Source organism: Vitis vinifera, chromosome 2 (genome assembly GCF_030704535.1).
Source record: "Vitis vinifera cultivar Pinot Noir 40024 chromosome 2, ASM3070453v1".
NCBI classification, from domain to species: Eukaryota; Viridiplantae; Streptophyta; class Magnoliopsida; order Vitales; family Vitaceae; genus Vitis; species Vitis vinifera.
This window is the reverse complement of record NC_081806.1, coordinates 15,625,005-15,641,023: the sequence shown is the minus strand read 5'-3', so window position 1 is coordinate 15,641,023 and position 16,019 is coordinate 15,625,005. Positions and strand designations below refer to the sequence as shown.

At 41.9% G+C, this 16,019-nt stretch overlaps 1 protein-coding gene across 4 annotated transcripts in view; it reads right to left on the bottom strand.

Annotated features, from left to right (window-relative positions):
- The window catches only part of LOC100241468 (protein ENHANCED DISEASE RESISTANCE 2), a 78,333-nt gene extending 62,615 nt beyond the window's left edge, over positions 1-15,718 (bottom strand). For 2 of the 4 annotated variants that reach the window (XM_010666465.3, XM_002262825.5), the window contains exons 1-2: positions 15,452-15,718; positions 15,175-15,249 (exon numbers count right to left, since the gene is read on the bottom strand). In XM_010666465.3, coding sequence (XP_010664767.1) covers positions 15,175-15,249; positions 15,452-15,595 — 219 coding nt within the window. In that variant the 5' untranslated portion in view covers positions 15,596-15,718. Of the gene's footprint in view, positions 1-13,164; positions 13,205-15,174; positions 15,256-15,451 lie in introns of those variants that run through there. The other 2 variants (XM_010666469.3, XM_059734719.1) reach the window with 2 other exon arrangements.
- Between the last annotated feature and the right edge of the window lie 301 nt (positions 15,719-16,019).

Genomic DNA, 16,019 nt, shown 5'->3' with positions numbered 1-16,019 from the left:
CTTCCTAGAACCGAATTCTTTCCCCATCTCCTACCACAAACCGAGTAAACTTGGAAAACTCCTGAAAGACTTGTGCAATAGTGTTAGCATCCTAACCATTAGAGTGTGATCCATAAATGCTTAAAATAACCTGATGTCATAGAGCTGAACCCTCTCTAGGGTACCTCCACAACCATTTCCCTAAGAGCGCAAGATTCCTTAGAGAAATCTTCCCAAATCCCAATCCCCCTTTTGCCGTCGGGTTACACACTACATCCCAACTAACTAGATGATCTCTTTTACCTTCCCCAACCCCTGACCATAAAAAATCCCTTTGCAATCTCTCAATTTTTGTAGCCACTGAAACGGGTATCTTAAACAAGGAAAGGAAGTAACGGGGCATGTGGGTGAGACAAGATTGGACAAGAGTTACCCTTCCTCCAAAAGATAAATAAGCCTTTTGCCACCCATCAAATCTTCTCGAGATCCTCTCAATCACTGGGATCCCAAAAGCCACAAGTCTTAGGATTCCCTCCCAAAGGAAGACCCAGATAGAGTATAGGCCAACCAGAAGTCTTGCAATCAAGCAACTCTGCCAACCTAGAAAGATGATTCTGATCAAGATTGATGCCATAAATATTACTCTTGTCAAGGTTGACCTTGAGCCTAGAAATATGCCCAAACACTAGCAGTAGACTCTTGAGAGTCTACAATTCTTCCTCCCTAGTGTTAGAAAAGAAAATGGTATCATCTGCAAATTGCAAATGGGACACCCTAGTTCTATTCTTACCTATCCTGAAACCCTCCAACGAATTTCTTTCCTCTGCTCTCAATAACATCCTGCTCAGTACATCTACGACTAAAGTGAACATAAAAGGGGATAAAGGGTTGCCTTGTCTTAAGCCTCTAGATGCCTTAACCCACCCTTTAGCATTTCCATTCACCAAGACTGCATAAGATACCATGGACAAACAACCACTCATCCATTTCCTCCATCTAGGACTAAACCCCTTCTTCTCCAGCACATGATCCCAAAAATCCCAACTTACATGGTCGTAAGCCTTTTCAAAGTCAATTTTGAAGACGACTCCTTCCTCCCCTGATCGTCTTTTCTCATCCACTATCTCATTGGCTATGAGAACCGCATCCAATATTTGTCTCCCTTGAACATAAGAGCCTTGACTAGAATGGATGGTTTCATGTAGTACCCCTCTTATACTCCTTGAAAGCACTTTGGTTATTATCTTGTAGAGACTAGTGATCAAGCTAATAGGTCTAAAGTCTGAAATTTTCTTTGTCAAGCTTTTTTTGGGTAATAGAACTATGAAGGAGGCATTAGTGCTTTGATTGATAATCCCGCTTCTGTGAAACTCTGCAAACACTCTCACTAAATCCTCCTTGATCACATCCCAACAATCTTGAAATACTGCAATGGTAAAACCATCAGGCCCCGGCACCTTATCCCTATCCAACTGAAAAATGGCCTTAGAAATCTCTTCTTCAGTGAAAAAGGAGTCCAACCTAGACGCACTCTCTTCCGAAATAGGGGACCAATCTAAACCTTCAACACTCCAAGACTCTCCAATAGGACTCACGTAGAGCTTTTCAAAGTACAGTAAAATCTCCTCTGTGATGCTCTCGGGATTATTCAACTCTAAGCCACTTTCATTCTCCAATGCCTTAATAAATTTCCTATTTTGTCTACCATTAGCCACTTTATGAGAAAACTTTTGAGTTACAATCCCTTTCCTTAACTCATTTCACCCTAGCTTTTTGTCTCCAATAAATTTATTCCCTCAAAATTAATTCCTCTAGCTCCCCTTTTCTTAAGGCTCTTTGAACTAAAAGTTCAGAAGTGAGACCCCCTACTTGCTCAATGGCATCAAAGTTAGCTATATCATTGAGGATGCTTTTTTTCCTTTCATTTAGCTCTCCAAAAGAAACCTTATTCCACTATTTCAATTTAGCTTTAACAAATTGTAATCTTCTCATGAACTTGTGACCTTCCCACCCATTTCCTTGAAAACCTCTCCACCAACTTCTAAAACTCTCCTTGAAACTAGGATGTTGCAACCACATATTCTCAAACCTAAAAGGAGTTAGGCCCCACTTGAATGGATTGGTATCCAAAATAATCGACCAATGATCCGATGTCCTTCTAGGAAGAGCTTCTTGAAGGCTTTGAGGAAAGAAATGCCCCCACTCATTTGAGTAAAGAAAACTATCCAATCTCTTACACACGGGGGACTCTTGCATGTTTGACCAAGTGAATGATGCGTTCCGTAAAGGTGGATCAAGCAATTCACATTCTCTTATAAAACCACCAAAGTCCTTCACGCTTGAAGTTAAACTAGAACCACCCAATTTTTCTGAACTTCTCCTTATGACATTAAAATTACCGCCCACACACCATAACGGAAAAATAGGCCAAAAATGTCTAAAAGCTCCACCCAAAAATCCTTCCTAAATGAGGGGTTGTTTGGGCCATAAATTGTGGATAGCCAAAAAGGTCCACAACCATCCAAAGCAAACTTGACTGAGACCGAAAAGGATCCTATCACCACCTCCTCACTGCGCAGATTTTTAGAGTCCCAAATAATCAAAATCCCACCTGAAGCCCTGCACGTCAGAAGAGCAACCCATTCCTTATTTCTAACTGTCCAAACACTACCCACGAACCTTCTATCACACTCCACCTTTTTTGTTTCCTGAATCATCACAACATCCGAATTCTCTGACCTCAGAAAATCTTTAACCACCCTTCCCTTATTCCTTGATCCCAAACCCCTGGTATTCCAACTTATTATTTTCATGGATAAACCTCACAGACCCTAAACCACCAAACCAGTTCCACCAAGTCTCACATACCTGTGGAGCATCTACTCTTCCTCCTAGAATAAACCTTAATATCCAGAAAACTTAAAACCTCACGCACTTTAGCCATTTTCCTAGGGGACAGGCCATCTAATTGGAACTCGCCTGATGGGGAGACCACAGTATCACCCTGGCTAACTGAAACCAGGTTGGAAACCTCCTTAGGCAGATTGGGTTTAGACTTACTAGGGTTAAAACCCTCGGACAACTGGTTTGAATAAGCAAACTGGGCCTCCACCTCATCTCGGATAGGATTGCCAACATATTTTTGATAAAAAGTGCCAACGTCTTTTTTAGAAAAAATTTTAGAAATTACTCGGTTTTCCATAGGAGACTGAGAATGAGAGATTGAACTAGGAAGATCTAGACCAGAGGGACTCGGCAAAGGAAGTGCCAAGCCACAAGAAGGAAGAGAAGAAGACTCGGGTGACTGAGAAGGTGAAGACAGGAATACCTCCATGTTTTCCACTACCGACATTTCACAATTCCCCTTAAAGTTGACCCCTTTACCTCTGATTTTTGGATTAGAAGGCAAATGCGTGACTGATGAACCACGAAGATCGGACCCCACTTGGCCCAAAAAACCGTCTTTGTCTTCTTCGAAATGGGGTTTGCGCAAACCCGCTTCGCCTTTTGACGACGAGGTCCCTTCCCCCGAACACTGATTTCGATACCTTGACGATTGACAGTGAAAGAAAAGACTCACTCTAAATCCTCATTCCATCTGAGATCCCGCCCCAAAATCCTCTTCCTTTTGACATTCTTCGCTATCTGACGATGACTTCCCAAGCAAAAGAGGCTTGCTGCGGCTTTGAAGTCCTTGTCGGCAATCAAAACTTGGAGGAAAAAGGGTAGTCCACAGCTTCTTTGAACCGAACTTTTCTTCCTTCTTCGTAGAGCCTCTCGTCTGAACCTCAGAAGCTTTCCCCTTTCTCACTGCATCATCTTCTTCCCTTCGTGGAGTAGATTATTCATGGAGTAGATTTAAAACGACAAGATAGAGCATATAATTCATTACCTGTGTGTGCCAAAGAAACACTAGAAGTACCGAATGTGAAGTTGGATTTCAGCGGTGCAAGAAGAGGCTCCATTTGCTCAGTGGTGAAGGGGTTGGTCTCAACCTCATTAGCAGTAGGAATAATGGCTCGGCCTGGTTTGTCACCTATTTTTCCTTTCCAATTTGCAGGTTTCCTATGGATTTTCCAACAGTTCTCACGAGTATGGCGAGGTTTGTTGCAAAAATCACACCAAACCCGTGGTCTTTCATCTGATTTGCGCTGAAACGCAGCAGCTTTATTATAGCCTCCACCCATGGTAACCAAGGCTGAACCTTCAATAGCAACTCCAGGTCCCTTCTTGCCCAGCATCACATTCCTCCGACTCTCTTCTCTTCTAACTTTTGAAAAAACTTCACCAATTGAAGGCAGGGGTTGTCTTCCAATGATTCTCCCCCTTACCTTATCAAACTCGACATTAAGGCCAGCCAAGAACTTGAAGATCCGATTGTCTTCCATGGTCTTCTTATGATGAAGTCCATCCTCGGCAGATTTCCACTCATAGGTGTTGAAAAGGTCAAGGTCTTGCCAAATCCGCTTCAAGGAGTTGAAGTACTTTGTGACGTTGTCCTCCCCTTGTCGTATTTCACCAAGTTTGAGGGTTAATTTCAAAGAACTGTGATTGATTCCCTAAATCAGAATACATCTGATTTACATTCTCCCAAAGCTCTTGTGTTGTTGGATAGCACATGTAATTAGAGCTAATGTCTTCTTCCATAGAATTCACAAGCCATGTCATCACCATGGAATTCTCAGCATCCCATATAGCATAGTTCGGATCATCCACTGTAGGAGCCTTCTTTTCACCCGTTAGGTAGCCCATCTTTCCACGTCCTCTGATGTACATCCAAACTGATTGAGACCATCTCAGAAAGTTGTCACCATTCAAGCGAATTGTGGTGATTTGGACAGAGTGAGATTCCGAGGTGGTAGGACTGATTTTTGAAGAATCAGTGATGATGGGATTGTTCAGAGAAGGTTGAGGAACAATAGTGGACTCGTTTGAAATATCCGACATGGTTTTAGAGAACAGGGATTGAAAGAGAGGAAAAAGGAGGATTTCGGCAAGCAAATTGCTAGCTCTGATACCAAGTTGAAGAATAGGGTTTCACGGGAATAATTTTCTTTCATTGAGATTATTCTTTTATAGAGTTTACAGCATATACAAATCCTTCAAATTAGGAAACTAAATCACTGATTAAAAGGAAAGAATAACTCCTAACAATTACTTTCCTAAAAATACAAAGATTGACAACTAATAAATAACTCCTAATAATTACTTTCCTAAAAATACAAAAATTGACAACTAATAAATAATTTACAGCTTTACAAAGTTATTTCTTTTCATATCAGTTTCGGTTTTCCAACAAAACTCGAACTTGATCAAATTCAATATTAAGGCCAACAAGAAACTTGAAAATCCGCTCCCTATCAACAAACCTTCTTAACATTGTGGCATCTTCACTACATTTCATTAGAAGATTTTGGTAATAATCCATTTCTTGCCAAAGACTTTTCATGAGATTATAATATTCAATCACCGATCTTGTTCCCTGTTTAGTGGTTGAAATTTTTTGCTTAATTTCATAGATCTAAGCCGCATCACGTACCTTAGAATAAGTTTGTCTTACTGTCTCCCAAATCTTTGTAGCCATGGTGAGGAACATACAAATGCCACTGATTTTGGGCAACATAGAATTCCATAACCAAGACATAATCATGGAATCCTCTTCATCCCACTGATTAAACTTCGGATCTTCAAGCCCTAGACCTATGCCGATTAGATGACTTAGTTTGTCTTTCCCTTTCAAAACAGTTCGCACTAGTTGAGACCATTAGAGATAGTTTCAGCCATTCAACCGATACGCTGAATTGATATTCTATAACTCTCCAATGGTTTGATGAGGCAAAGTTTCACCAAAGAGAGCTATGGGTGTGGCAAAAGTCTCAAGCATATTAGACATGGTGAAATCCCAAAAATTGCAGGTAGAACGGATGAAAGATGAAAAAAGAAATAAACAAAACACACAGCAATGAAGGCTGAAAGAATTAGGCTTGAAATCTTCAGAAATGAAGGCTGAAAAACTTGAACTAAAATCAGCAATGAAGGCTGATGAAGACTGTCAAAGTGGCTCTGATACCATGTGGGAGAAAGTGGTAAAAATTCTTATTCAATCAGCTATTTATATCCTATATTTACAAAGAAATTTAAGGAAAAAAAATAAACTAATAATCCCTATAAATCAGGACAATCCTTATAAATCAGAGATTATTCTTCTTAATACACACTTTCCTAATCTAATTTACAACTATATATTACATAAATATATACAAGAGACCTCAAATAGGAAAATTCAGGTTTCTAACAAAGAGCATGACAAGCTAAAGTCTCTTTTGGCTCATCAACAGCCCATGGATCAACTGGCTCAACTGTTTGGCCTGATCATAAGGCCTGTTAAAAAAAGAAAGAAAGAAGGAAAATTCAATGTGCGTGTGTGTATATATATATATTATGTGAATATATAATTGGTGGATAGGTAGGTAGAATGGTAGGGGGGGGGGGGGAAAGAGGTGGGAGCTGCTGGTTTGCAATAGACTCAAAGACTTTTGAAATCTCTGTGGAGGTGTTTGGGAAGAAACAAAGGGGGATTATTGTGGAAAGAAGCAGAGGCTTCACTTCGTGGATCAGATTTGGGGAGTCCAGCTTGGGCTGGCTGTTGGAGGGAGTGGAGACTAGTTGTAGGGGTGAGGGTGGGCAGAGTTTTGTAAAAAGGTGGGAGGATGGAGGTAGGAAGTTCAGACTAGAATGTTGAACAAATGATGCCGGTAGGTTTTTATTATGTTCTGTGGTTGATTCGGAAGCAAAGAGACATTGCTTGGTGTTCCCGGAAGGTAAAGGTTTTTTGGGAGGATGGGCCTTGCTGGCTGAAAAACTTCGCTCAATAGGAATATTGTCAAGAGATGAGACTAGGGAAGCAGATATATCCCATAAGACTGAGAGCAAAGTTGGGGCTTCTAGGGGAAGAAAGAGAAATCCTACGTTGAAGTAGTGAATACAAGAGAAGTTCCAAGAGAAAAAAGGCTAGGGGAGGCAGTGTGGATTCAACTGGGAGAAGAAGATGTGGCAAAAGGAAGGGAGTTTTTGGACCGCTGCTTGGTTGGGAGTTGGGGAGAGACGGGGGTTATGGATTCTAACTTGAGAGATATGGAAAAGTGGGGAAAACATCACTGGAAACTCCAAGGAGGAATGAGGATAGCAAGGATGGGGGGCTTTTGTTTTCTGATTGTGTTTGAGTTAAAAGCAGAGGCAAATAATGTGTTACAACGAGGCTTCCGGCGCTTTAAGGAATCGGTTATACATTTGGAAAGATGGGACCCAAGTGTGGGATGTTCTCAGAGTCGCGAACAAGTTAAGGAAGTTTGGGTGAGAGTGATGGGATTACCACTGCATCTCTGGAGCCGGGAAGTGTTTAAAAAGATTGGAGACTGTTGTGGGGGATTTGTTGCAGTGGATGAAAGTACCGGTGCATTAAAGGAGCTACAATGGGCCAGAATATTGGTGAAATTGGAGGGGATAGAAGGGCCAAGCTCTCTGCAAGTGGTAATCGGCACTACCTGTTACGCTATTCAACTTTGGTGGGAGATGTTGCCAAGGGTGACTGATGTGATTCCAGCTAGCAGATTTGGGACGGGGAAGAAGTTGGAGGTTAGGGAAGAAGAAGGGGGGAAGACACGCGCTGGTTGTGCGGTGGAAATGGTGCAAGCAAAGGGACAACTTGAAAAGATGGCAGTGCCGTCTGAAGATGGAGAAAGTAGCTGCAGACCAGCCTTGGAGACTACTTCTTCTGACATGATACAGACAAGAGGGGCAGTGGCAGAGAGGCAGAAGGATGGTGGGGAGAATTTGCCAAAAGTTGGGCCTGCAGTTAAAGCTAATGGTAGGTCAGGCTGGGTCCTGGATTCAGAAGCGGAGAGGAGGCCCAGTGAGGAGATCCCGGTGGCCATCAAAGAAGTTAGTGGGCTGGATCTCTTAGGCCCACCTTTAAAAGTGACAAAGCCAAAAGCCCAGAAGGGGCCAACTGAGGAGGACCGACTTGAGGTATGTGGGCCGCCCCATTTAGGCCCATTACCAAATATTCCTGCAAAAGAAATGGGCCGCCCCCAGTTGGTTCCACATAAGGGCTCAGCTGGGTTTGGGCATCCCATCTCTTATCCCATAGTTCCCGCTGGTGTTAGGGCTCGCGAGGCTTGTCGGGAGGAGGCATATGGGTGGCCTGATAGGGTTTTGGTCGGCGCCCTACAGGGCTCGTCCTCTCCGGGTTGTAACTTCAAAGAGCTTACCGACGAAGTTCTAAAGGAGGAGGCGGCCAGGTACACATCTTCTTGTCCTCGGGATGTTTTTTTCGTTTGGGGAGCGGGTTCTCTATTCTTCTTCTTCTCTTTCTGGGTGGGACGAGATGATTGTCGATTCAGTTGGGGGCAGTGACTTCGGGGAATAGACATGGACCCTCTAAGGATGATTATGGCGGATGGAAGGGAGGCAGAGGTCCTAGGGTCGCCGGGGATGGCTCTCGGGACTGTTGGAAAGGAGGTAGACAAAGTGGTGGGATGGGATAATCAGGAAATTATGGAAGAGAGAAACGAAGTGGGTGAGCAGTGTTGGCAGTCCAGTTGCTTGGCTAGGTTCAGCCGATGCCTCGGGATGCCGACGGAGGGCTTTGAAGGAGAGATTCTGCTTCTGCTCAAAAGAATGAAAGAAAGAAAACTTCAGAAGGGGAAAAAGGGGAACCTGGCTGGTAGGAAAAAGAGAAAAATGGAATCCTCCAAATTCGAAAGGGAATTGAGGAAGTTGGAATGGACCGTGAATTACATTGGAGGAGAAGGGGGGGGGGGGGGGGGGGGGGGCAGTTCTTCCAAAATTAAATGAAGATCCGAATTCTATCTTGGAATGTTAGAGGGGCAAATAATTGTGACAAGAAAAAGGTGATTAAAGCCTTGATTAAGAAGAATAAGGTGGACTTGGTTTGTTTGCAGGAAACAAAAATACAGGAGATGACAAGAGGGATTATTCGGAGTATAGGGGTGGGAAGGTTCTTAGATTGGGGAACTGTGGACTCAAGGGGATCAGCGGGCGACATAGTGGTGTTTTGGGATAATAGGGTGCTGGAGATGATCGAGCTAGAAAAGGGAGAATGTTCAATTTCCTGCCATTTTAAAAATTGTGAGGATGGCTTTACGTGGACCTTCACAGGGGTTTATGGTCCGACTAAGAGGAGAGATAGGGAAAGTCTTTGGAATGAGCTGGGGGCCATCTACGGCCTTTGGAATGGGCCGTGGTGTGTTGCTGGGGATTTTAATGCTATCCTAAGTCCTGAAGAGCGTAGTAGAGGAGGGAGCTTTAATTCAGATATGAGAAGATTCGCAGATGTAATAGAAGAATTACAGTTAAAGGACTTGCCTCTGTTTGGGGGTCCTTTCACTTGGAGTGGAGGGGTGAACAACCAAACCCTTTCAAGACTAGATAGATTCTTGGTCAATGAAGGGTGGGATTGCCGTTTTAGCCATTCAAGGCAAAGCGTTCTACTGAGACCAGTGTCAGACCATTTCCCAATTCTGTTAGAAGGAGGGGGCTTGAGAAATGGACCATCCCCTTTCAGATTTGAGAACATGTGGCTTAAGGTGGAGGGGTTTAAGGATTTATTGAAAGCCTGGTAGGAGGGGGATAACTTTAATGGTGCTGCAAGCTTTGTTCTGGCTGAAAAACTAAAGGTGGTGAAGACTAAACTGAAGGAGTGGAACAGAGACGTTTTTGGCAAGGTGGAGTATAGGAAAAATGTTGCTTTGGATCAGATGCAGTTCTGGGATGCAAAGGAGAAGACAAGCCGATTGACGTTGGAAGAGATGGAGGCTAGAAGAGAGGCGAGGGAAGAATACAAAAAATGGGTTCTTTTAGAAGAGGTTACTTGGAGACAAAAATCTAGGGAAGTGTGGTTGAAAGAAGGGGACAGAAATACGAGCTTCTTCCACAGGATGGCAAATGCTCACAGGAGAAGAAACAACATGGAACGAATAAGAATTAATGGTGTTTGGAAGTCGGAGGAGAATGGGATGAGTGAAGGGATAGTAAATGCCTTTAGAACCTTGTCGTCCAATCCGGGGGAATGGCGCCCTTCGTTGGCTGGACTGCAGTGTGAACAGCTACAGAACCTGGATGCTGATGCCTTTAGAGGTGTCGTTCACGGAAGAAGAGGTACACGGTGCGCTAGTAGGTTGTAGTGGGGACAAAGCCCCGGGTCCTGATGGATTTACAATGTCTTTTTGGCAGTTTGCATGGGATTTTGTGAAGGAAGATGTGTTGAGATTCTTTAGGGAGTTTCATGAACATGGTAAATTTGTTAAAAGGTTAAATACAACTTTTTTGGTTTTAATCCCAAAAAAAATGGGGGCTGAGGATTTGAGGGATTTCAGGCCCATAAGTTCAGTGGAAAGCCTATACAAGTGGTTGGCTAAGGTTTTAGCCAATAGACTTAAAAGAGCGGTTGGAAAGGTGGTTTCTAAGGCTCAAGGGGCTTTTGTGGAGGGGAGACAAATTCTAGATGCGGTGCTAATAGCTAATGAAGCCATCAACTCGATTCTAAAGAACAATGAAAATGGGATCTTGTGCAAACTTGACATAGAGAAGGCATATGACAATGTGGATTGGTCCTTTCTTCTTACAGTAATGCAGAAAATGGGTTTTGGGGAGAAATGGTTAGAGTGGATCAAGTGGTGCATATCCACTGCAAGTTTCTCTGTGTTGATTAATGGAACGCCTAAGGGTTTTTTCCAAAGCTCAAGGGGTTTAAGGCAAGGTGATCCTCTCTCGCCTTATCTCTTTTTGATTGCCATGGAGGTCTTCAGCTCGTTCCTTAAAAGGGTTGTGGACAATGGTTATATTTCGGGCTGTCAGGTGAAGGGAAGGAATGAAGGTGGGATTCAGATTTCACACTTGTTGTTTACCGCTGACACTTTGGTGTTCTGCCAAGCCTCCCAAGATCAGCTGACTTACCTAAGTTGGCTGCTAATGTGGTTTGAGGTCGCTTCGGGGATGAGAATTAACTTGGACAAGAGTGAACTCATTCCAGTAGGGAGGGTAGTGGATATTGATGATCTTGCCTTGGACTTTGGATGTAAAGTGGGTAGTCTCCCGTCCACTTATTTGGGTCTTCCTTTGGGTGCTCCGTTTAAGTCAATGGCAGTGTGGGATGGAGTGGAAGAGCGGTTCAGCAAAAGATTGACTATGTGGAAGAGACAATACTTATCCAAGGGAGGAAGAGCAACCTTGATCCGAAGTACTTTGTCAAATCTTCCCATTTACTATATGTCTGTCCTGAGATTACCAAGTTCAGTTAGAAGAAGACTAGAGCAAATCCAAAAGGATTTTCTTTGGGGCGGTGGCAGTTTGGAGCGAAAACCACATTTAGTAAGATGGAAGGTGGTGTGCTTAAGCAAGAAGAAAGGGGGTTTAGGGATCAAATGCCTTGCCATTCTCAATAAGGTACTCCTTTCTAAAAGGAATTGGCGTTTTGCAAACGAGAGAGAGGCTTTGTGGAATCAAGTGATTAGAGGGAAGTATGGGGAAGATAGAGGGGGTTGGTGCACTCGGGAAGTGAGAGAGGCGCATGGCGTGGGGCTTTGGAAGGGAATAAGAATGGACTGGGATTTGGTGGGTGCGCGGATTTGTTTTAGTGTTGGCAATGGAAGGAGGGTGAGGTTTTGGAGGGATAGATGGTGTGGGGATGCCCCTCTGTGTGAGTCGTTTCCTTCCCTCTATGCCTTATCGATTGAAAAGGAAGCTTGGGTGGCGGATGTTTGGGATCCCTTGGTGCAGGGGGGTAGGGGGGGTTGGAACCCTTGTTTTTCAAGAGCCCTAAACGATTGGGAGGTGGAGGAGGCGGAATTATTTTTGGGGTGTCTTCACGGGAAGAGAGTCCTTGGAGACGTAGATGATAAGGCTATTTGGACTGAAACAAAGAGCGGCATTTTCTCGGCTGAGTCTCTATACCTTGCTCTAAAAGAGGACTGCCCTATTTCTTTTCCATCTAGCTGTATTTGGAAGGCGTGGGTACAACCCAAAATCAGCTTTTTTGCGTGGGAGGCCGCATGGGGTAAGGCGCTAACCCTAGATCTTGTTCAGAGAAGAGGATGGTCATTGGCGAATAGATGTTTCATGTGTATTGAAAAGGAGGAGACCATAGATCATCTGCTTCTCCACTGCTCAAAAACAAGGGTCTTATGGGAGTTGCTTTTTTCTTTGTTTGGGGTGTCTTTGGTGTTGCCGTGTTCAGTTAGAGAGACTTTGCTTAGTTAGCAGACTTCTTCTGTGGGCAAGAAACACAGGAAAGTGTGGAGAGCGGCTCCCCTGCATATTTTTTGGACGGTTTGGAAGGCGAGAAATCGATTAGCTTTCAAGGATGATGAAATATCAATACAGAGATTGAAATATTCCTTTTTATGCTCGCTTTGGTCTGAGGCAAAGCTATTTATAGTAGAATGCCCTCAAACTTTGGTGAATTTTATAGATTGGTTGGGATCATTGTAAGGTTTTTGGGCCTTTTGGTTGGTGGGTCTCTTATTTGTCTTTGGCCTCTTTTGGTGGTGGGTGTATAGGTTTGTATACTTTACATAGGTTGTATACCTTGAGTCGCTCCTTTGGCGTCTCTTTATAAATGAATTTTCTTTACTTATCAAAAATATATATATATATATTATGTGAAGAACAGAAATGAAAATCATAATGTTACACAGAAAGCATACTGAAGAAGAGTTCTGTGCCAAGTAAAATTTAGAGAATTGGAGAGGAGGGGTTCACAATGGAGGAGGAAATATTCAACAAGGAGGTATGGAGGCACTTGGCTTTCAATAATAGAGAGGAGATATGTCACACCAATGTCATTGGGTTTCCAAGAGAATGGACATTCCCGATTCACAAAGCAATTGACCCTTTTCTACAGTGGGTAGAGAGATGGGTCTTAAAAGCTCAGGGGATCTACTAGCTTCCATTTGATTGAACTTCATGGTAATCTGAATTAGAGACTCGTCAAAATAACGGACTTCTTGGACCATAAAAATACCTCCTTTTCTGATGATCCCAGAGGGAAGCACCTGAAAGCACTTGCTTCAAATTGAGTTCATTACTTCTCAGGACCCAAAAAGAGATTTCTCAAAGGAAGTGCATCTTTGATATTGTAAGTTGAAACATCTGTTTGATGCATACCTTCTTTTTTTTTTTTCTGATAAGTCTGTTTGATGCATACCTGTTGAAACACCAATTGAACCTAATCAAAGGTAGGGAGCAGATAATGATGATGAACAGGAAGACAGAAAAAAACTAAACTAAATTTGCCAGATATTCATGCTGATATTACAATTCATGCAGGCTCCTAGATCCCCTTAATTAGAACTTGGTCTTTAGTATCCTTCAACACCTAAAGTCTACTCCAAGAAAAGATTTTCCCTTCGGTAACAAGGCCATGTGAGAGAAGAGTCTTACAGTGATCTGAGACCTCAGTATATTGTACTTCTCTTTGCAATAATCCAGAGACATGGAGGAAATGAAGATAACATCATCATTGATAGATACTACTGTGCAAAGGATGGATCTGAACTAATGGCATATAGGATTTGCAACCTTCTATGGTTAAATGTCATCCTGTGCAAAGGATCGATTTGAACTAATGGCATATGGGATTTGCAACCTTCTATGGTTAAATGTCACAAAAATAGAGTTTAGAGTCACTTGCAAGGAACCTACAGAAATAAATTACAATAACAAAGAAACTATGAACACAACATACTCCAGTACAGTGTGATGGAACAGGTGGGCTAACAATTCATTAAGAAGAAGATGAATAAGGATCTTATTTGCAGTCTCTTTTGTTAAAAAGGGGAGAGCAGCTAGCTGATATTCACCAATGAGGTGCAATTTAAGAAGTTCCATGATATTTTGGACAAGATGGCCATGCACAACTTTTTTGCACCAGCTTGAGGAGGAGAGTTGAACATTAGAGTCTTACTCTCTTGCAGTTTGGATATTCTTTTAACTCCAGAAGACACTTGACATCGATATAGATATAATTGATAGTGCACAATCCAACCTCTCCAATAGTCCAGTCACTTTCTCCTAACTTTTTCTTACTATTTATCCAATTTCAATGTGAATCTAATCAGTGAGAAACACAACCCTTAATCTACCATATTGATTGTAGTTCAAATTGTCCCTCTCATCTAATCCATGATTATTATTTTCATTCTAGAGTGGTTAGCTAAGCCTAAGCACTTTTCCCTCTAGATATAGGAATTGTACTTTCACAAGTGGTTAGAGTGTATAGCTAGTTCAAATTTTAGATCCTATAGAACCATCCATACAAATACGTATTCTCCATTCAAAGCCTAATGGTGGAATTTCTAGCTCTCCGAAAAATTTCAAGGAGACAGATTCTCAAATATGCTTCTCCATTCTTGGAAATAATTATTCTTGAAGATTATGGGAAGCATCAACAAAATAACCATAATATAACAATGGAACTATCTTCTTCTCATGTGTAAAATGTGTACTTGGATGGCTTAGGTTGCTTCACCAGTATGCAAATGCTAAAACAAATGACTTGCACATAGAAAATAAACCAATATAACCAAGGGAAAATGCAAGGACACAAGTGCTTCAAACACTTCATACATCCATCAGAACAAAAAGAAAACTGCTTCATACCAACAATTGGAAGGACCAAAAATTCCCAAAGCAAACAAGGCCTCCACCAGGATCACAAGCATCCAATCAGGTCAAATCAACCAAACAGCTAATACAACTACAATCGTTCCAAAGTTCATGAGCCTCAAGCATGCATGATATCCCAGAAAAATAAAACCAGGACATACTCCTAATCAAATTGAACCCACTAGTTGCTAGTCCAACCCCCAGGGCCATACTTTTGGTTCTGTTCCTAAAATTTAAGAAAAGAATTGAAACATTCTAGATCAAAAAATTCAGAACCAAGTCGTGATTTTCAGAATTATGGTTCACCACTATAGTTTTCTGAAATCTCAGTGATTACATTGAAAAATATACTGCTCAGGCCGTCTTTTTTAAAAAAAAGCAACAGAATCCAGAACCGAATTGGAAGAATGCACCAAGAAATAGTGTTATTTAGTTCAATTTCCCATCGAATGAACATATAGAAAAAGCAGGGAAAAAAAAACAACAACAAAAGAAATGACAGCATCTCACATGTCCACGGTGAGTCTTCAACCCTCTGTCTTCCACCCTACAGTTCCCACCAATTAGAAGCGTCTTGATCGGAACCTAATCAAAAGGAAAAAACACACCGAATCAAATCCTAGCCTTCCATCCGCACAAATAATTTCACATAGATGCTTAAAAAGATAAAAACAGTCTGCACCATTCCAACTACAATTTTCAATTCTAATTCTAATTCCGCCTTTTCCTAAATCGACTTTCCACTTTGATTCTACTTAAAAGAAGGGAAAAGTTTTTGAGGCAGTACCGCATCTTGCACAGGCTTTCTCTTGTAGTAAGCAAGCAGACGCGACTCCAACACGAAATACCGCATATGGATGTAGGATGTGCCGATCTTCCTCAGTCCGTACCGCACCATCCATCCCTCGTGCACCACATTCGACGCCACCATCTCGTGATCTCCACAAATTCAACAATCACTCTCTCACTTTCTCCTACTACCCACCAAAACCAATTCAATTCCACACACCTCTGCACAAGTCAAAGCGTAGTCAAGCACGAAGTTAATATTCTTATGACCTGAGGAGAAGAGCACAGGGCTTTTTTTTTTCTTCCTTGTACGGCTATTTTAAAAAATAATTCTTAAAAAATGGTACTTTTAAAAAAAAATTAAATATGATAACTAAAAAACTATTGATAAATGTACTATACTTTTTGCACTAAAGGTGTCTCTCCAAGAAACATCTTCTATAATTTCATAAAATTAAATTTATACTAAATATGTTTATTCAAAAGACATTTTTCCATAATTTTTTTATTAGTCATACATGTTAAAAAAAATTAAATTTATATTAAAGAAATATTCTTTCCACAAT